Source organism: Chelonia mydas, chromosome 7 (assembly GCF_015237465.2).
Source record: "Chelonia mydas isolate rCheMyd1 chromosome 7, rCheMyd1.pri.v2, whole genome shotgun sequence".
NCBI classification, from domain to species: Eukaryota; Metazoa; Chordata; order Testudines; family Cheloniidae; genus Chelonia; species Chelonia mydas.
The window spans coordinates 119,423,464-119,444,251 of record NC_057853.1 but is presented as its reverse complement, the minus strand read 5'-3'; the positions used below and the strand labels follow the sequence as shown (position 1 = coordinate 119,444,251).

General features: G+C 45.4%; 1 protein-coding gene across 1 annotated transcript in view; it reads right to left on the bottom strand.

The window, feature by feature from the left end:
• The window catches only part of ARL3 (ADP ribosylation factor like GTPase 3), a 37,056-nt gene extending 20,854 nt beyond the window's left edge, over window positions 1-16,202 (bottom strand). The window contains exons 1-3 of the mRNA XM_037904881.2: window positions 16,045-16,202; window positions 1,788-1,931; window positions 239-355 (exon numbers count right to left, since the gene is read on the bottom strand). Coding sequence (XP_037760809.2) covers window positions 239-355; window positions 1,788-1,931; window positions 16,045-16,047 — 264 coding nt within the window. The 5' untranslated portion in view covers window positions 16,048-16,202. The remainder of the gene's footprint in view (window positions 1-238; window positions 356-1,787; window positions 1,932-16,044) is intronic.
• Window positions 16,203-20,788: the final 4,586 nt, after the last annotated feature.

The window sequence follows — 20,788 nt, the reverse complement described above, 5'->3', positions numbered from 1 at the left end:
GTAATTGAGCATGTATAGGAGTGATCAGCACAATGTGCTGGAATAGTCAAAAATAACTGTGAAATGTTTCTGCCAATTCCACCATTTTTCACCATGTATCCAGTCTTGCCAATGGGTTCGGAATGATTAATGTTAGGCCAACAATGGCGTTACTCAGAATTAGGGTGTTTAGCACTGCCTGTCTTTCTGCCTGGAAAGCCATTGCATTAACAGGCACTCAGCTGTGGCCAATACTTACAAGAACATCAGTGTTTTCAAAGTAGTTCCTCCAGTACGGCCTGATCTTCCTCTGTCCACCAATGTCCCACACGTTCAGCTTAAAACCTTGAGACTGTACACTTTTAATGTTAAAGCCCTGTAATGAGCATAAGTAAAACCACACACTGAATCTCAGGATCATATTCATGAGAGCGTACCATTAGCAGCTTATATATCACGTTGCTGAAAAGCATGGCAAGATAGGGCCGTGTTGCTGTTCAGATGGATCAGCTGCGGGAGAGGTGAAGAGGAAAGAGAACAGCAGCCTTATGCATGTCAGCTTGCATATGTTTCTGGATCAAGGGCTGACACTGTCATGGCTACAGAGACATATGTTGCTGTTAATGTCTTTGGAGTGCTCAGAAGGGTGGATACAGCAAGAGGTGAGAGAGAGATGCCGATAAGGAAAAAAACAGAGGGCACTGTCAGAAGCAGGCTTAAGCCTGTGAAAACTGAGTACACAGTACAGTCTAACCCAAAGCCAGAGGACTAAGCTTCATTCGACACAACACTAGTGCTCAGCTTAAAAGAACAGCTGCATATCTGAAGGGTCTGTTTCATCAACTAAAGCTCCAACTGAAAGGGTGTTCAACTGGAAAAACAGGATGTGGTGTGGCCTGGCAACGTGCTGCCACATGACCCAGGGGATCAGAGCTTGGAATCTGAGCGTGGGCTTTTGCTCTGGGGTGTCGGGGGCTGGGAATGCTGCGAGGCAGGGCACTCTGCTTCTAGGGGAGCTGGGGAGAAGAGCACCTTGCGTAGCTCTCTAGCAGCCTCCTCTGGTCAAGTCAGGAGTGGTGCTGATGGCATTTTGGACTGGAGGGACACAATTGCCCCAATGGGGAGCCTTGAAGCGGGGGAGTAAAAACCAACAGCTAGGGATGACATGATCTGTGGGATTCTGGGAATGCCCAGGGGGAAAGAAGCAAGGAGCATAGAGAGAAATGTACAAGTTGTTCTTTGTTTGTTAAAACAAATCTGATTTTTGTTACACCCGGGTAAATCCCAAGTAATTCCACTGAACTCCATGAAGCTAGTCCAGATACACACCAACATGCCTGAGGTCAGAATCTGGCTCAAAGGGTGCAAAACTTATGCTCTCCAGCTATACACTCATTTGGGGCTGGCTCCCTTTCTGCAGTTGAAAACACACCAATATAATGATAATATCCATAGAATCATAGAATATCAGGGTTGGAAGGGACCTCAGGAGGTCATCTAGTCCAACCCCCTGCTCAAAGCAGGACGAATCCCCAACTAAATTATCCCAGCCAGGGCTTTGTCAAGCCTTACCTTAAAAATATCTAAGGAAGGAGATTCCACCACCTCCCTAGGTGTTTCACCACCCTCCTACTGAAAATTTTTTTCCTAATATCCAACCTAAACCTCTCCCACTGTTCTAATTTAGTTTTGTGTGCAGTCTTTAGCATTTCATAGGCATAGCTTGTATCTGAAATATGGTTAACGTGGCATGTGGGATGGAAACAGAACACACAGCAGCCTGCAGGCCCAGGAAGAGCCTTCCTTACCTGTGTCGGTGTGATGTGGCTGATGTCTTCAGACGCCAGCTGTTTCAGGAGTGTGGTCTTGCCTGCATTATCCAGTCCCAGGAGGAGGATTCTCACCTCCTGGTCTGGTGCACTCTTCAGTTTGCGCAGAATTGACAGTAAACCCTGCAGCAGCCAGGAAATCCGAGATGTTATTTCCCATGCTGAAACTTTTTCCCCTTCCACAGCCTTGCCCTCCTCCCTCTGCTTCATGGTACATGGCAGCAGATCCCACCACCAGCGCAAACAGGATCTGAGGACTTGCCTCACCCTTTCATTCTTCCATTTCTCCACTTCTGTTCTCTCAGTACCTCATTCCCACATGCAGCATCACCTTGGGTCTAGAGGCACACAACTGCCACTAATATCACTCAGCATGCCAGCTGATGGGGGCCATTCAAAGGACTGTGTTGTCCAACTCAACTCCTGTAGCCTATTCAGTATTCACTGTGCCAGGGAGCATATCCCAAGGATGAGGTACATTAATGAGCTGCAGTCAAGCCACCAGGTGATCTGTATTATTTTTACCACCAACAAAACCCCATTAATCTAAATCTCCCTCTTTCTAGGTTACTATGTGCTCTGTCATGACTCCCTTATCCAGTAACTCCCCTGATTATCCAAAACCCCATTTACTGGTCCTCTAAAACATGCTGGGCAAATGAAACGGTCAGGTTTCTGAGGATGTATCAGCTAACAAAAGTATCTCAGATCACTGTGCCTCATGGCTAAGAAAACTTCAAACATTAGCCAGGCTCAGCCCCTCGAGCTGACAGTATCATTCGGGATTAGGAAACGGAATTGGCACGTCGGTTTATTTACAATGTAAACCACTAGAAAATAACGGAGCTCGTGGGATCCGAGTTACCCAGGAAAGAATTTTCTGTAGTATCTGGCTGGTGAATCTTGCCCATACGCTCAGAGTTTAGCTGATCGCCATATTTGGGGTCGGGAAGGAATTTTCCTCCAGGGCAGATTGAAGAGGCCCTGGAGGTTTTTCGCCTTCCTCTGTAGCATGGGGCCCGGGTCACTTGCTGGAGGATTCTCTGCTCCTTGAAGTCTTTAAACCATGATTTGAGGACTTCAATAGTTCAGACATAGGTGAGAGGTTTTTCGCAGGAGTGGGTGGGTGAAATTCTGTGGCCTGCGTTGTGCTGGAGGTCAGACTAGACGATCATAATGGTCCCTTCTGACCTTAGTATCTATGAATCTATGAACACAACATAAACCTTTGCTGGTGCCAATGATCAGACACCTGCACTGCTATGAAATAACAGTCAGCAGAAGAGCATTCTAGGTGCTGGCATATAACTGAGGACCACCACTTACCCTACTTTGATTCAGAACCCTTCTGACAAGCACAGACACACAATAGAGAGGCAGTGCCGCAAGTAGATGGGGCAACAAATGGTGAGTCAAGAGCTCTGCTACTGATTTTCATAAATGATCTGGAGGATGGTGTGGATTGCACTCTCAGCAAATTTGCGGATGATACTAAACTGGGAGGAGTGGTAGATACGCTGGAGGGCAGAGATAGGATACAGAGGGACCTAGACAAATTGGAGGATTGGGCCAAAAGAAACCTGATGAGGTTCAATAAGGATAAGTGCAGGGTCCTGCACTTAGGACGGAAGAACCCAATGCACAGCTACAGACTAGGGACCGAATGGCTAGGCAGCAGTTCTGCAGAAAAGGACCTAGGGGTTACAGTGGACGAGAAGCTGGATATGAGTCAGCAGTGTGCCCTTGTTGCCAAGAAGGCCAATGGCATTTTGGGATGTATAAGTAGGGGCATAGCGAGCAGATCGAGGGACATGATCGTTCCCCTCTATTCGACATTGGTGAGGCCTCATCTGGAGTACTGTGTCCAGTTTTGGGCCCCACACTACAAGAAGGATGTGGATAAATTGGAGAGAGTCCAGCGAAGGGCAACAAAAATGATGAGGGGTCTGGAACACATGACTTATGAGGAGAGGTTGAGGGAACTGGGATTGTTTAGTCTGCAGAAGAGAAGAATGAGGGGGGATTTGATAGCTGCTTTCAACTACCTGAGAGGTGGTTCCAGAGAGGATGGTTCTAGACTATTCTCAGTGGTAGAAGAGGACAGGACAAGGAGTAGTGGTCTCAAGTTGCAGTGGGGGAGGTTTAGATTGGATATTAGGAAAAACTTTTTCACTAGGAGGGTGGTGAAACACTGGAATGCGTTACCTAGGGAGGTGGTAGAATCTCCTTCCTTGGAAGTTTTTAAGTTCAGGCTTGACAAAGCCCTGGCTGGGATGATTTAGTCGGGGATCAGTCCTGCTTTGAGCAGGGGGTTGGACTAGATGACCTCCTGAGGTCCCTTCCAACTCTGATATTCTATGATTCGCTAGGTGACCTCAGGCAAGTCACTTAATCACTCAGTGCCTCTCTGTCCCCTCCCAAACCCTTTCTTCGTCTTGCCTGTTTAGAATGTAAGCTCTTCCAGGCAGGGACTAGCTCTTACCATGTGTTTGTATGGCACCTATCACAACAGAGCCCCAGAGGGAATCTTGCTATCACACCTAATTAGAATCATCCTCCTCTCTGGGATGTGTCTGTGGAGGAGAAGCCTCTTCATCCCTTTTGGGTCATCTGGTTTTCAGTCCAGTCTCTGCTGGTCAGGTGTTCCCATAAAAAAAACTACCATAAGAGGCACTGATTGGCAGCCATGTGTGCTCTGTGCTGAGACCAATAGGACCTGGAGCCAGGAAGTCACACTTCAAATCCCAACTCAGACCCAGAGGCCCTCCAGGCACATCACTGAACCTTAGTTTTGGAAATGGGGATAATGATATTTTCCAATCTCACGATGATGGTATGAGGATGAATTAGTTATAGGTTGTAAAGTGCTCTGTAGATGGGAAGAGTTCCAAGTTCTAAATATTTTTGTTGGAGGCCATGGAGACTGCTCCTGAAGATGGCTCCCTCTAGATCAGGGTTGAGACACATTGACTAAGGGCAATGGGAAACTTGTCCTGCTATTGTCTGCACTACCATCCTATGCTGTGGATACAAGATTTCAGGATCCACTGAAATCAGCTATCACCACTTTTCTTTAGAAAGCAGGCTTTTAATGTAGCATCCTATTCCAGTGCAGGTGTATTGGCTCCTAGCTGCCTCAGCTTCCACCTCTTTTAAAACACCACCTCTGAGCACTTACAATACTCTGCTCTGCACAAGGATGGTATTAATAAGCTCCAAAGGAAGATCTCACTACACAGATCATCCCAGCTAAGCTTCTGATAACACTGGAAAACCAAAGTTATATATGACCCCACCTCTGACCACCTGTACTATGGGCATTAATTGAATATCAATCAACTAAACTATCTGACACAACTAATAAATGAACATACACCCTCCCTTGTACTGGGGAAGTTTTTGAGGAGGAGTTATTTAAAAGAATGTTTTTGTAGGGTGCAAGTAGAAAGTTAACAAATGTCAGTCCCAACTCGATGCTTTTAAGAAGCGATAGCATAATGCAAAGGCTAAGCCATCTAGCTCTCAAGTCTGGAAATGCAATAGTAAGATTGAAATCTCACCCTTAATGCTACCTTTTTGTGCCTTAATACTGTTTGTGCCTATCATACGTTGTCAGTTAATAAAACTGGAAATGTATACTATCTAAGGTACTGTATGTTGTTAAATATATATATGATGGTAGCACCCAGACAGGACTGCTTTGTATTAGGTGCTGCACAAACATAAAGGTAGACACACTCTGACCCCAAAGAATTTACAATCTAAGATGAGTAATGGCAAAGGGTGGGGTAGGAGGTCAATCAAGTACATAGACTTTCAGAATTATTCATCAACATGCTGACAACTTAAAAAATACAAGTTTAACCACACAACTAATAACAAAGCCTAAGGCGCAAAATGAGCTACACCTAGCAAGGGATATAAAAGGCAATAAGAATATGTTCTTTAAATACATTAGGAGCAAAATAACGACAGAGGAAAGCGTAGGTCCTCTACTTAGCAGAGATGGAGAGCTAATAACTGATGACATCAAAAAGGCTATGATGTTTATTGTCTGTTTTGCTTCAGTCTTTACTGAAAAGGTTAGTGGTGACCAGATACTCAACACAATTAATATTAAGAACAAGGGGAAGGAATGGACGCCAAAATAGGGAAAGAACAGGTTAAAGAATATTTAGATAATTTAGATGTATTCAAGTTAGCAGGGCCTCATGAAATTCAACCTAGGACACTTAAGGAATTAGCTGAAACAATCTTGGAACCGTTAGAAATTATCTTCAAGAACTCACACAGGACGGGTGAGGTCCCAAGAGGGGCAAACATAGGACTTCTCTTTAAAAAGGGCAGGTGATGAGGTTTACAAACGGCACACCGGAGAGCAAGGGTTAGCCTTGCAGGAGACATGCCAACTCCTGCCTGACCACTTAGCAGCACTGTGGGTGGTGGTGGGGGTGCATCTTTTATCGGGGAACAAAGAGGACAGGGAATTATAGATCAGTCAGACTAACTTCAATACCTGGAAAGATAGCGGAACAAATTATTAAACAATTAATTTGAAAGCATCTAGAGGATAATAGGGTTATAAGGCATAGCCAGCATGGATTTGTCGAGAACAAATCAACCTGATTTCCTTCTGTGACAGAGTTACTGGCCTACCAACAAATACAAACGGTAGGGTGACATCACTGACTCTGTGTTGGCCTGACAGCGGGACCTATGAGATGTACACCTAACCTGAGTATTACATGGAGCAGATTGGGGGACTGATAACCGTCTTTATTGATCAAAGTTTTCCCTTTTTATTCAGCCAAAAATGTGTAAAAACTAGTCAGTTAAGTATCTAAATGTTGCCTGGCTGAAAAACCCATCAACTGCTGAACAATTCTCAACACAGCTAACTCTTCCAACAATTAGTGATGACTTATCTGCTGAAAGGTTGTCCTTGCATGATACAATCTATAATGCTGTCGTGAGCTGCGATAGATATACAAAATGCTATCATGCAGACTGGTTCGATGATGATGATCCTGAAATATTGAATCTTCTTGATGCCAAGTGGCAAGTGCATGACATGCTCTTAGCTGACCCGTCCACTGAAGGCAAGATAAGAAGTTAGGGGTTTAATCTGCAGCAAGGGACACTTAGGTTGGATATTAGGAAAAACTTTCTAACTATAAAGGCAGTTAAGCTTTGGAATAGGCTTCCAAGGGATGTTGTGGAATCCCCATCATTGGAGGTTTCTAGGAACAGGTTAGATAAACACCTGTCAGGGATGGTTTACAACCTATCCTGAAAAATGATCCCTCACTCTCACAGATCTTGGGAGACAGACCAGTCCTCGCTTACAGACAGCCCCCCAACCTGAAGCAAATACTCACCAGCAACCACACACCACACAACAAAAACACTAACCCAGGAACCTATCCTTGCAACAAAGCCCGATGCCAACTCTGTCCATATATTTATTCAAGTGACACCATCATAGGACCTAATCACATTAGCCACGCCATCAGGGGCTCGTTCACCTGCACATCTACCAATGTGATATATGCCATCATGTGCCAGCAATGCCCCTCTGCCATGTACATTGAATAAATGGACACAAATCTGACATCAGGAATCATAACATTCAAAAACCGGTAGGAGAACACTTCAACCTCTCTGGCCACTCAGGAACAGATTTAAGGGTGGCAATTTTGCAACAGAAAAGTTTCAAAAACAGACTCCAAAGAGAAACTGCTGAGCTTGAATTAATATGCAAACTAGATACCATTAACCTGGGTTTGAATAGGGACTGGGAGTGGCTGGGTCATTACACATATTGAATCTATTTTCCTAAGTTAAGAATCCTCACACCTTCTTGTCAACTGTCTAAATGGGCCATCTTGATTATCACTACAAAAGTTTTTTTCTCCTGCTGATAATAGCTCATCTTAACTAAATAGCCTCTTACAGTTTGTATGTATATATATATATCTTCTTACTATATGTTCCATTCTATGCATCCAATGAAGTGGGCTGTAGCCCACAAAAGCTTGTGCTCTAATAAATCTGTTAGTCTCTAAGGTGCCACAAGTCCTCCTGTTCTTTTTCAGAGTAGCAGCTGTGTTAGTCTGTATCCGCAAAAAGAATAAGGTGCCGCAAGTACTCCTTTTCTTTTTGCGGATACAGACTAACACAGCTGCTACTCTGAAAAAGAACAGGAGGACTTGTGGCACCTTAGAGACTAACAAATTTATTTGAACATAAGCTTTCGTGTGCTGCAGCTCACTTCATCCGATGCATAAAATGTAACATATAGTAAGAAGATATATATATATACATACAGAGAAGTTGTTAGTCTCTAAGGTGCCACAAGTACTCCTTTTCTTTTTGCTTGCTAAGAGTAAAGCAATAAATTCCCAGAGCAGGTCAAGATTAGGAACCTTTTTAACTTTAAATGCAACTACAAGAAACCAAATGCAAAAGAATAAGCTACAAAGCATCACTTATCTACCACTAAATACTTCTCAGGTGAGGAATGAAAAACAAATGTTAATAGATCTCCTATTGCCGAATGATGAACTTCCAAACTAACACAACAGCCTACAAGAAATAAGATCAGCGTCGTTCCATATTCTATTCAAGTGACACTTCTTGTTGTGTGGTTGATCGCAGGATTATCTAGGTTAGCCAAGAGAGAAGGGGTTATTTATAGAAATAAAAGTATTCTCTGAGGTATAAAGTAAGCTGATTTAGAAGGCTAGAAGAAAAGCAAACCAATATATAGATGTGGACTCTGCTTTAGCAGCTCTGTTTGTATATATATTATATAGCTCATGTGTGCAGTTAAAATGCAGTCCAATTTAAATCAAGACACAAACTCTAGTTTGGGCTAGCAGTCATTCAAAAACGTTACTGTTCTAAAGTTACATCTATGTATTCTGATTCTAGTAAATAGATATTTAATATCCGGGAGAAGCATCACTCAGTAAAATCTGTGGGGATGTTTAAAAATTCAGCCTTATAAATACCTAAATACTAGGGCTGTCAATTAATCGCAGTTAACTCATGCAATTAACTGAAAAAAATTAATAGCAATTAAAAAAATTAATTGAGATTAATCGCAGTTTTAATTGCACTGTTAAACAATAGAATACCAACTGAAATTTATTAAATATTTTTGATGTTTATCTACATTTTCATATATATTGTATTCTGTATTGTAACTGAAATCAAAGTATATTATTTTTATTACAAATATTTGCACTGTAAAATGATAAACAAAAGAAATAGCATTTTTCAATTCAAGTACTGTAGTGCAATCTCTTTGTTGTGAAAGTGCAATTTACAAATATTGATTTTTGTTGTTGTTACATAACTGCATTCAAAAACAAAACTATGTAAAACTTCAGAGCCTACAAATCCACTCAGCCCTACTTCTTGTTCAGCCAATTGCTAAGACAAACAAATTAGTTTACATTTACAGGAGATAATGCTGCCCTCTTCTTATTTACAATATCACTAGAAAGTGAGAACAGGCATTTGCACGGCACTTTTGTAGCTGGCACTGCAAGGTACTTACGTGCCAGATATGCTAAACATTCATATGCCCCTTCATGCTTCGGCCACCATTCCAGAGGACATGCTTCCATGCTGATGACACACGTTAAAAAAAACAATGCGTTAATTAAATTTGTGACTGAACTCCTAGGGAGAGAACTGTATGTCCCCTGCTCTGTTTTAACCACATTCTGCCATATATTTCATGTTATAGCAGTCTCGGATGATGACCCAGCACATGTTGTTTGTTTTCACTTTCACTGCAGATTTCACAAAACGCAAAGAAAGTACCAATGTGAGATTTCTAAAGATAGCCACAGCACTCGACCCAACGTTTAAGAATCTGTACTGCCTTCCAAAATCTGAGAGGGACGAGGTGTGGAGAATGCTTTCAGAAGTCTTAAAAGAGCAACACTCCAATGCAGAATCTACAGAACCCAAATCACCAAAAAAGAAAATCAACCTTCTGCTGGTGGCATCTGACTCAGATGATGAAAATGAACATGCGTCGGTCCACACTGCTCTGGACTGTTATCGAGTAGAACCTGTCATCAGCATGGACACATGTCCCTTGGAATGGTGGTTGAAGCATGAAGGGACATATGAATCTTTAGCGCATCAGGCACATAAATATCTTGCGACGCCGGCTACAACAGTGCCATGAGAATGCCTGTTTTCGCTGTCAGGTGACACTGTAAACAAGAAATGGGCAGCATTATCTCCTGCAAATGTAAACAAACTTGTTTGTCTGAGCGACTGCCTGAACAAGAAGTAGGACTGAGTGGACTTGCAGGCGCTAAAATTTTACATTGTTTTATTTTTGAATGCAGTTTTTTGGTACATAATTCTACATTTGTAAATTCAACTTTCATGATAAAGAGATTGCATTATAGTATTTGTAATTAGGTGAATTTAAAAATACTGTTTCTTTTCTTTTCTTACAGTGAAAATACTTGTAATCAAAAATAAATATAAAGTGAGCACTGTACACTTTGTATCTGTGTTGTAATTGAAATTGATATATTTGAAAATGTAGAAAACATCCAAAAATATTTAAAGAAATGGTATTCTATTATTAACAGTGCGATTAATCGTGATAAAATTTTTTGTTTCCGCGATTAATCAATCACTTGAGAGCCCTACTAAATACATGAGCTAAAAAGGTATTAAGTGCTCCTTGATGGTTTAGCAGACTAGAAAAAGTAAGAATTAATTTACTTGCTGCATAACTCCAGCATGTGGCACGTGCAACCTGTACCACGCACATGCTGATGGACAAGTTTTTACTTGCAAACAAAATATTTGAATTAACTTTTGAATGGGAAAACCATAAATGTGGGCAGTAAACAGCAGTGTTATGGAGACTGCAGTGGTGATATGGATGTTCCAGCAGGCAAGGCAAGGATACTAAAAAAAGCAATCTATTGGTTGGATTAGTGGCAGGGCAGCTGTGTATTAGCAGTTTAAGGGATGAGATGGGTGATGTGGGGGGTTCCCAGGTTCAGTAGCAGAACAAGTCTTCAGCTGAGGTTTAAGCACATTGTCCAGCTGAAGAGCTGCACTGGCAACTTGTCAGGAGTGTGAGGGCTACATGTAATCTGCATAAAACTGAACAGATTGCAGCATTTTTAATATGGAGGGGGGAACTGTGGAAGCCACTGTGTGACAGGGTGTATAGTCTTGCCAGGCTACACCTTTTAGATGAGGGTAGCCATACTGGGCAACTCCAGAAGTGGTGGCATGTATGAAGCAAATAATCTGTTTTAGTCTTTGACTGAGTTGAACGAGAGACCAAAGTATCTTTCCTTTGTACAGAGAGGCACAGGACCTCCTCCAACAAGAGACTGACACCTGAGAGCACCACTAAGATAGCTACATTTTCTGGAAGGTGGGTGGAGATACTAAAAAAGCAAAACACAAAACCACTGGATAATTATCAAGAAATTATATAAAATTTAATACTGGGTTCTACACTGTTGGGTGGCAAATACAGAGATATACAGCACTCAAAAAGGAAATTGGATATGAAAGAAAATTATCATCTCATTAGCATCCTTCTGAGAATACAAATATGTGGTTTTATGAAAATATATAATTTCTAGGTTGAAAACACTCACTGAACTATCCAAAGTTTTTGTTATAGCTACGTGCGCTAAACTTTTCTTAATACATGTATATAAAAATACAATGACATTTACAGTCCTAAGGTTTGGCAGGTTTATTCAGCTTTAAATCCAAGCTATGTGGATTTCTAGAACTAGTTGGTGCATGCAACCACATCCTGTGCCATAGAAGCTCTTGAGAGGAAGAGTCACATTTATAGGCCAAATTAGAAGTTGATCTAGGGGGAACTGAGCATTGAAATTATCTGTGTAAATATCATATCAGAGTTGACAATATAAAGGATGTAATGGAGAGAACTATTTCACTTTATGCTATGGTCTAGAAATAAGGCGATGTAGGGCCTGTCAGTAACTACGGGGTGGAGTTGTATCCCGATTAGGGAGAAGAAGCAAATATCTTCTGTTTTGTTGTATTAGCCACAAAGCTCAGATGATGAATTTAGAATATCAGTGCCCTCAGTGACCAGCAAATGTTTCCTTAGTAAGTGTGGCATTTAACAGAAGATCAAATAAAATTCTACTGAACTACAATGCTGCTATAAAGATCATTCTCCTAGCCCACTGCTTGACCATGTCACCCCACCCTTTGCCTCCCCCTTCTCTATCACATCAAACATAAGCTACTTGTCTTCACTTTTAAGGCCCTTCATGGCCTTACCCCATCCTACCTATCCTCTCTTATTCTCTATCAAGATGCTGACTCCTGCCTCTGATTGGACCATGGTGCAAGCCTCCATTACCCATTTGTTAAATCTGAAACAAGCGCCTTTCTGCTTTCTCTCACGCTGCTAGTCAGGCTTAGGAAGAGTTCCTGGTAAACATCTGCAGAGCTACCTCATTATCCTCCTTCAAAACCCTCCTTTTCCATTATGCCTACAAAAAAACTGCCTATCACACTGACCAATATTGTCTCATTGTTTCCTTGTACTCTCCCACTGGTCTGTCTGTATGCACTTGTTGTCTCTTGTTTTACACTTAGATTGTAAGCTCCTGGGGAAGGAACTCTCTTTTTGTTCTGTGTTTGTACAGTGCCTCGCACAGTGGGGTTCTGGTCCAAGACTGGGGTTCCTACACACTACAGTACAGAGTAATAACAACAACTCTAAAAGCATTGCGTAAGACAGAGGATGCCTATTTGAGGAAGATTAGTGAAGGTTTCACTGTATTTATATAGGATTTGCTAGAGTGGGATCAAACAAATGGTCTATCGAGTCTAATATGCTTTCAGCAGTGGCTAGTAGCTGATGTTTCATTCCTAGTCCATTGTGCAATTCTGTACACAGCGTGTGAGGGTGGGGAATCCTTCCTTACTGCAGCTAATTAGCTGATGCCCTGAAGCATGATGTTTGATTAACTTTCTCTTAGCCTGCCTAACTACAGATGCTACATAAAAGCCTTTTTCAAAACAACCAAAGAGCCTTAATCTATTTAGCACAGCTTATTCAATACTTCTAACACAGTCAAAACGAAATCAATTACTTGCTGCGCAAATTCCAGACTATGGTGTCAGTCAATGCATACATTTTTTTCTGCATTAAAGTTTACCTTTTGCTGGAGTCAAATCACCTAGAAAGTTTTCCCTGCTCAAACCCACTGACACAGTTTTCTATCAAAAGAGGTCATACAAAGTTTTCTATTTTGGGCCACTGGGAGATATCTGAATGGGTCCTTCTGTGCATGCCTTTGCATAATTGAAATCAAACTCTTTTGCTTCCTTTAAATTTGTTAGCAACGTGTCACATGCAGATTTCCATAGGAAAAGGGTTTCAGAGTAGCAGCCGTGTTAGTCTGTATTCGCAAAAAGAAAAGGAGTACTAGTAGCACCTTAGAGACTAACCACACAAAATTTGTATCTATGGGTGTCAATGATGACAATGCCTGCATGCTTTTCTTCCTTCTGTTGGTTTTGGTGTTTGAAACTTGTGTCTAGCTTTTGGAACATGTTTGTACATATTTCAGTATACCTGTCTTTGATAACTACCCGCTGTATATGAGTCAATGTTAAGACATACTCTTTTAAAAAAACCCTATGATGTAATGTAATTTTACTGTGCAGATAAAAGCACCAACAAACTATTAGACCATATGCAAACACTTCTAAAAGGAGTCACTTTCCAAGTCTTATCTCAGAAAGTTCTCAATTTCTGGAACAAATTCTAGGTATCAAGGATACTACTGACAATAAATGGATTGTGGTTTTGTTTGAAAGAATAGATCATAATCAGCCTTAAGTGCCTGACTCCACTTTTAACTATGCAGAAACTACCCTGTCTCCATATAATAATTTTGAGCAAGTCACCTAACCTCTCCGTGAGTCAGTTTCCCAATCTGCAAAATGGGATAATACTTGAACATCATGATAGAGCACTCTGATGTCCTTGAATAAAAGGCCCTGTAAGTACAAAGTTATTATACTCTTTGCCTGATGTCTATTAATAAAGTGCCGTAAACATAGTTATTTACAGTAGCAAGTAAGCCACAAGTGCCATTTAACACAATATTTTCCAAACTTTCAAAAGATGAGCCCTCTTTTAGGACCACAGAACTGACTGGGCTCTCACTGCAGTCCCACCATGTGAAGTTTAACAATCTACCCATCTCTCAATGTATACATCTGCTGTGCCCTCACTTCCTTTCCCCAGCTGGTACTTCATGCCCTCTGCCCCACACTTTTGGGAATTGCTGGAATAGATCTTCATAATATTAAACTTCCACTCATTTCTAAGATGCTTTGATGTGCATTGAAATAATTTAAATGTCAACATTGTTAACTCATTATTGGCATCAGAGTAAGCAACCACTGAAAACAATGGGGCAATTCACACCTGAGGGCTGTTGTTCTAGGCTCTCTGCAAATTCTGGTCTCTGAAGTGGTTTCACTCCCTTCACATTTTCAAGGTTTTCTTCACAGCCATAACAGCTAGAGACTTAGTGTTTGTTGTTTTGTTTCTTTTAATGAAAGCTGAGATTCTGGAGAACAATTTATGTCAGGGTCTTTAGCTGGGGTGCTCCCCCGTCTCTCCCCACTCCAGCTAGTCTCTGATGAACCCCCAGGGGTCATACCACACACTCTGGGAAACACTGATTTTATATATGGGAAATACATTTGGGTATCTTTCTGTTTAACGCTAAGTAAAACATGCACTGGAAACTACCTACTCCCCTCCTGCCCACCCCATCTCACACACACAATAAATGCTCAGAAACCATTCAGCAAATCCCAGACTGTACCAGTTTGAGACCTTCACAAAGCAAAAGTGCAACTTTATCTGTCAGCAGCCGCTGCCCAAGTGTAGTTGGTAGAGTGCTCCATTGCATTATGTAACTGCCCTCATCTTTAAAGCAGAAGTATTTTCTGTGATGACCGCTGTGTCTAGTATGTAATGACCCACCATCAACTGAACAAAAAGGGAACAGGGGCCCTGGCCTTTGTCTCCACACCTTTTATGATGGAGCAGTGTGGAATGCTGCAGGCTGGGATGGGTGGGGAATGTAGCTTGCAGAACCATCACAGTGAAGATGCTATGCTCCTAGCATGCTGTCCGTGTAGCAACTCCATTAGGGAAAATGTGGTTGCCTTGAACCAGTGTGTGCAAACCAGGCCATGTCTATGGATTTGAGGACTGAATGCAGCCCTTATACATGGGGCTATTGGAGGCTGTTCACCTCTTTCACCCATCCTCTGTCCCACTGTCATAAGCTTGACCCTTTAGTTTCTGCATACACCCCACACACCATCCTGCCATAGGGCTAGCCCACCTCTTGGAGGGATGGGGGTGCTCCCCTGCAGCAGCTGTGTCAACCCCTCCTCACCCTGGCACTGCATGCCAGAAACTTCTGAATACCTGCTGGTCCTTTCTCCTCCAGTGAGACCCCCAGGCTGGCCCCCCATCCCTCCCTCTTCATAGTACCCCCAGCACCCCATCCATCCCTTCCCATCCAGGCTTGGCTCGCAGATCCCCAGCCCCCCACCTCTTCCTCCCCACCCAGGCTAGCCCCTCCAGTCCATCCCTCCTGCCTCACCTAGGCTGGACCCCCATCCCTCCCTCCCTCTCCATGGCACCTTAACCCCCCCTCCATCCATCCTTCCCCAGCCAGGCTGGGCCCCCCAGCATCCCACCCCTTCCCACCCTCCCCCGCAAGCTTGGTCCCCAGCCCCCACCCCTTCCCCCCAGGCTGGACCCCCATCCCTCCCTCTCCATAGCACCCTAGCCCCATCCCTCCCTCCCCACCCAGGCTGCCCCCCCAATCCCTCTCCCCACCCAGTCTGGCCCCCCCAGCACCCCCCAATCCCTCTCCCCACCCAGTCTGCCCCCCCCAGCACCCCGCAATCCCTCTCCCCACCCAGGCTGCCCCCCCAGCACCTCCCAATCCCTCTCCCCACCCAGGCTGCCCCCCCAATCCCTCTCCCCACCCAGGCTGGCCCCCCCCAGCACCCCCCAATCCCTCTCCCCACCCAGGCTGGCCCCCCCAGCACCCCCCAATCCCTCTCCCCACCCAGGCTGGCCCCGACCCCTCCCCCAGACAGCAGGACCCTCCCCTGGCTGCCCCCCCTCACATCTCGCACTCACCATCCTCTACCTACGCGGCTCCCGGGTTACCATGGGCAACTGCGTCATGCGCGCCGCCTCCTACGTACAGTGTCACCCTTCTCCGCGTCACGCACGAGCGGCAGCGGGGCTGGATCGGACACAAATCCCGCCCCCTGCCGGTCTCGTCATGCCCCTTCTCGGCGCATGCGTATTAAACCTCCTTGGCTCCCGTCCCGGGTCCTGTGCTGGTGCTGGCAAGGGGGGGGGCAGCCGGCTCTGATTGGCTGACAGGGGCCACGCCTGAGGGAGGGGGCGGGGAAAACCACGTGGGCCCGAGCGAGGGAGAGGGGCTCTGGCCTGGGGGCCGCGGCAGGTAGGGAGGCGGGGGCCCTGGGATATGCAAACCCCAGAGAGCTGGGGGGCGCGGTGCAATGGGATGGGGGGCAGAGGGGTGCAGGGCAGTGCAATGGGGGGCACCGGGTAAACCCCCGGAGGTCAGAGTGCGGTGTAATGGGGGGCAGGGCAAGCCCCCGGGGGTCTGAAGGGGGGGGCAGGGCAAGCCCCCGGGGGTCTGAAGGGCGGGGCGGGGCGGGGCGGGGCGAGCCCCCGGGGGTCTGAAGGGCGGGGGGAGTGCAGGGCGGGGCGAGCCCCCGGGGGTCTGAAGGGCGGGGCGGGGCGGGGCGGGGCGGGGCGAGCCCCCGGGGGTCTGAAGGGCGGGGGGAGTGCAATGCGGGGCAGGGCAAGCCTCCAGGGCTCTGAAAGGGGGGGGCAGTGCGGGGCGGGGCAGGGCAAGCCCCCGGGGGTCTGAAGGGGGGAGAGTGCAATGCGGGGCAGGGCAAGCCTCCAGGGCTCTGAAAGGGGGGGGCAGTGCGGTGCTGTGGGGATTGCAATGTAAACCCCAGGAGGTCTGAGAGGGGAGCGCAGTGCTTTGGGGGAGGGGAGTGCAGTGTTTACCCAGTTGGGGGGTGGATGGGGGAGGGGAGGGTGTGCAGTGCCAGGTAGAAATCAAATGGTCAGAGAGGAGTGTAGTGGTTTTGGTGGAGGGGAGGGCTCAGTATATAGCCCAGAGAATCTGAGAGGACGTGGCGGGTGGAGCATAAGCTGTGTGTGGAGACAGGGACGTTATCGGAGAGGGACTAGGAAGGGGAGTACAGTGCAAAGCCTAGGGTATCCAAGGGGGGCGGGGGGCGGGCAGTGCAGTTTCATGGGGGTGGGTGTAGAGTGAAAACCCCGAGGGGAGCTGAGAGAGCCAGGCCAGTGCTGTGCAATAGGCGCAGCCTTGGCAGAGTGGAGGGGACTAGATAAGCTCAGACAGGCGGGGAGAAGTGGAGTTGTAGAACCTGGAAAGGGGCCAGTGGGGAGAGCCAAAGGGGTGTGGGTGTGGCGTGGGCAAAACAACAGGCTGTGACCTAGGAAGGTAACTTTGGTTGCTGTATTTTGGATGGACCCATGGCAGTGAGTAATCCCAATGGGAGCTGGTCAGTGGCTGGGCCAGAGTTTCTGCTATCAGGACGCACACGAGGGTCTTTGTCCAAACCCTAGAGCTTTTTCTTCCACAATGTTTCAGAGTGCCTGAGTTGATGGGTGGGGCCTAAGTGATTGATAGGGAGCAAGCAGAGATTTCCTCTGACACCTTGTACCTGCTGTAACCTGGGTCACATCAGGCTAACCATGGGTGCCCAGCCGCAGCCTCATGCGAGGAAGCAGGGGAAGAGGGAGTGTGTGTTGGCCTGGGCTAGCCAGTTGGGTGTGGGAGAACCTGCCACACGTCACTGTTGTAGGGAATGGAGGGTTGAGACTTGAAACTGTAGCTCATTGAAACCATGCAAGCAAAACACTCTGTTGCAAGAGAAGGAATCTTCTGAAACCCAATCCAGCGGGAAGAGTTGACAGCCCTGGGAATATAGCAACTGGTGACTCTCTAAACAGACTCGGGGCATAATGAAGGGGTGCGAAGCAAGCTCCTGGATCATCTGAAATCTCTCAAAGCGAGTCGCTAAGTGGCTGGGTTCTCTGTGTTTATTTAAACCAGTTTTCTGAAAAACGCAGCCCCCTCTGTTCCCCCTCGCCCTGCCACAGTAGCTGTTTCAAGCTCTGTTAGGTTAACGGCATTTTGATCACACCAGTTGCTTGATGGAATGTTTCTGCCGTGTCCATGGTAACTTTTCTGGACCTTTCCAAGTGGCTGAATGTTGATTTGAGCCAGTTTCTCCTTTGGTGGAACTGAAAGGAAATGTCCTTTCCGGGCTTTGGACAACAGCCAGAGGTGGTGAAATCCTCACCTCGTTGCTCTCCACCTTCATCCCTGCCGGGGCTACCCACCCACATCCCCTTCCTCTCTCCTTGCTTACTGATGCTTTTTCTACACAGAAAGAGAGATGTTGAATTAGATTATGTTGTTTTCCGTGGCCCACTGAAAGGAAAATAAGGGGGAATCTCTAACCTCCATGGGGGGGAGGGCGGCTGCTGTTGGGGTGAGGGACTGGTTCACTGTGTCCACCCCATCCAAAGGTGGGGGGAAAGGCATAAAATCAGCAAAAGCATCATTAAAACTTAGTCACAATGTTGGACAAAGCAAACGCTCTACAATGGAAATGTTCTGAGCTAAATACATCCTTAGCGCCATGGCATCAGTGGCATTGCACCAGTGAGGTGTTGAGGTTCAGTACATCAGTTTCCCTCAGCCCTGATCTCCATCTGTCTGGTTTACACCTTCATTCTCTCTTTCAGAGCCTGTATAGCTCCCCTCCCCTCAGACTCCTCTTTCAAAGCTCTTCTTTAAATTAACTCTTTGCCTGCTGTTGTTCCCTCCAGCCAAGAATCTCAAAGACGTTTAAATCACTCATGTTTGTAACTCATGACTCTCCCATATGGTAGATAATCCCCATTTTTAGAGATGAAGAAACTGGCGGCACAGAGAGGGCTGAGCTAGGGATAGAACCCAGGAGGCCTGACAGCAAGCTTCGCACGTTCACTGCAAAACCATCAGTCCCTTCTTTCTTCAAGATGTTTTGTCTTTTCTGATTTGGCTTTTCTCCCTGGTCTGCTTTTATCATCAGTGTTTTCTGTCTATTTCTTCCTTCACTGCTAGGTGTATCTCTTCCATAGCTGCTTCTCCTTCCCCATGGACTTTAGAGTTTTTAGAATCCTAGAACTGTAGGGGTGGAAGGAACTCAAGAAGTCATCAAGTCCAGTCCCTTGTGCTGAGCTGGGCCCAAGTTAACCTAGACCACCCTTGAGACACGAGTTTGCCCAATCTGGTCTTTAAAACCTCCAGTGATAGGTTATAGAATCCCCTCCTTGGAAGCCTATTCCAGAGTTTAACTACTATGGTTAGAAAGTTATTCCTAAAATCTAACACTCAATCTTCCTTGCTGCAGATGAAGCCCATTACTTCTTGCCCTGCCTTCAGTGGATTTGGAGAACAATTGATCACAATCCCTTTATAACAGTCCTTAACGTATTTGAAGACTGTTACCAGGTCTTTCCTTGGTATTCTTTCCCAATTTTTTTAACCTTTCCTCATAGGTGAGGTTTTCTAGACCTTTTATCATTGTTGTTGCTCTCCTGTGGACTCTGTCCAGTTTGTCCCCTTCTTTCCTAAAGTGTGGTACCCAGAACTGGACACAGTACTCCAGCTGGGGCCTCACCAGTGCTGAGTAGAGTGGGACAAAACAATTACCTCTTATGTCTCACATTCAGTGCTTCCTTTAATGTGGCCCAGAATATTGGCCTTTTTTGCAGCTGCGTCATATTGGTGACTCTTACTCAATTTGTAATCCACTATAACCCCAGATACTTCTCAGTAGTAGTACCACCTAGCCAATTATTTCCCATTTGTAGTTCTGTATTTGATTTTTTTTTTCCCCTTCCTAAGTGAAGTACTTTGCACTTGTCTTTTATTGAATTTCATGTTTTAGAATTCAGACCAATTCTTCAGTTTGTCAAGATCATTTTTAATTCGAATCCCGTCCTCCAAACTGCTGGCAGCCCTTCTCACAAGAGTGTCATCTGCACATTTTGTAAGCATACTCTCCACTCCATTATCCAAGTCATCAGTGAAAATATTGAATAGTACCGGACACAGGACTGACCACTGTGGGATCCCGCAAGCTACTGCCTACCGGTTTGACAGCAAACCATTGACTGCTTCCAACCAGTTGTGCACTCATCTTACATTAATTTCATCTAGACCACATTTCCCTGGCTTGCTTATGGGAGTGTCATGTGGTACTGTGTCAAACACCACCTTCTTCCCCTGATTAAATCCCATTGAAATGAATGCATGGGTCTCATTAACTTCAGTGGGCTTTGGATCGGGCTCCTGGTGAATGGAATACCCTGTGCATGTTGAGAGGATGATGCACATTTATAAAAGAAATTTAATATTTGTTCAGAGGTCAAGCTCAGCACCGAGACCTGTAAGCTTGACTCAGCGTGGTGGACTGTTTTCTAGCATTGCAAGGGCAAGTCACATTCCCCTGCACAGTACGGGGTCCTTGGACTCTCTATGAAGTCCTGATTAATAATTAGGATCCTTCGTGGGCTTTAACTTGGGACAAACTGACAAGCAAAGTGATTATTTCATTTTCCAGTCTCTTATTTTTCCTTCCCTCCCCCGATATTTTCACCACCAGAACCAGACTCAGAAGCTGCACCTGTGTTTCAAGTGACTTCCCCTCCTCTTCCCCCTCTCCTCCCCTCCCCACCCTCCCAACAATGCCCAAGGAAGCTACATGATATTGGCAGGGCCAGTTGCTCAGCTCCTGCCTCCCTGCTCTAG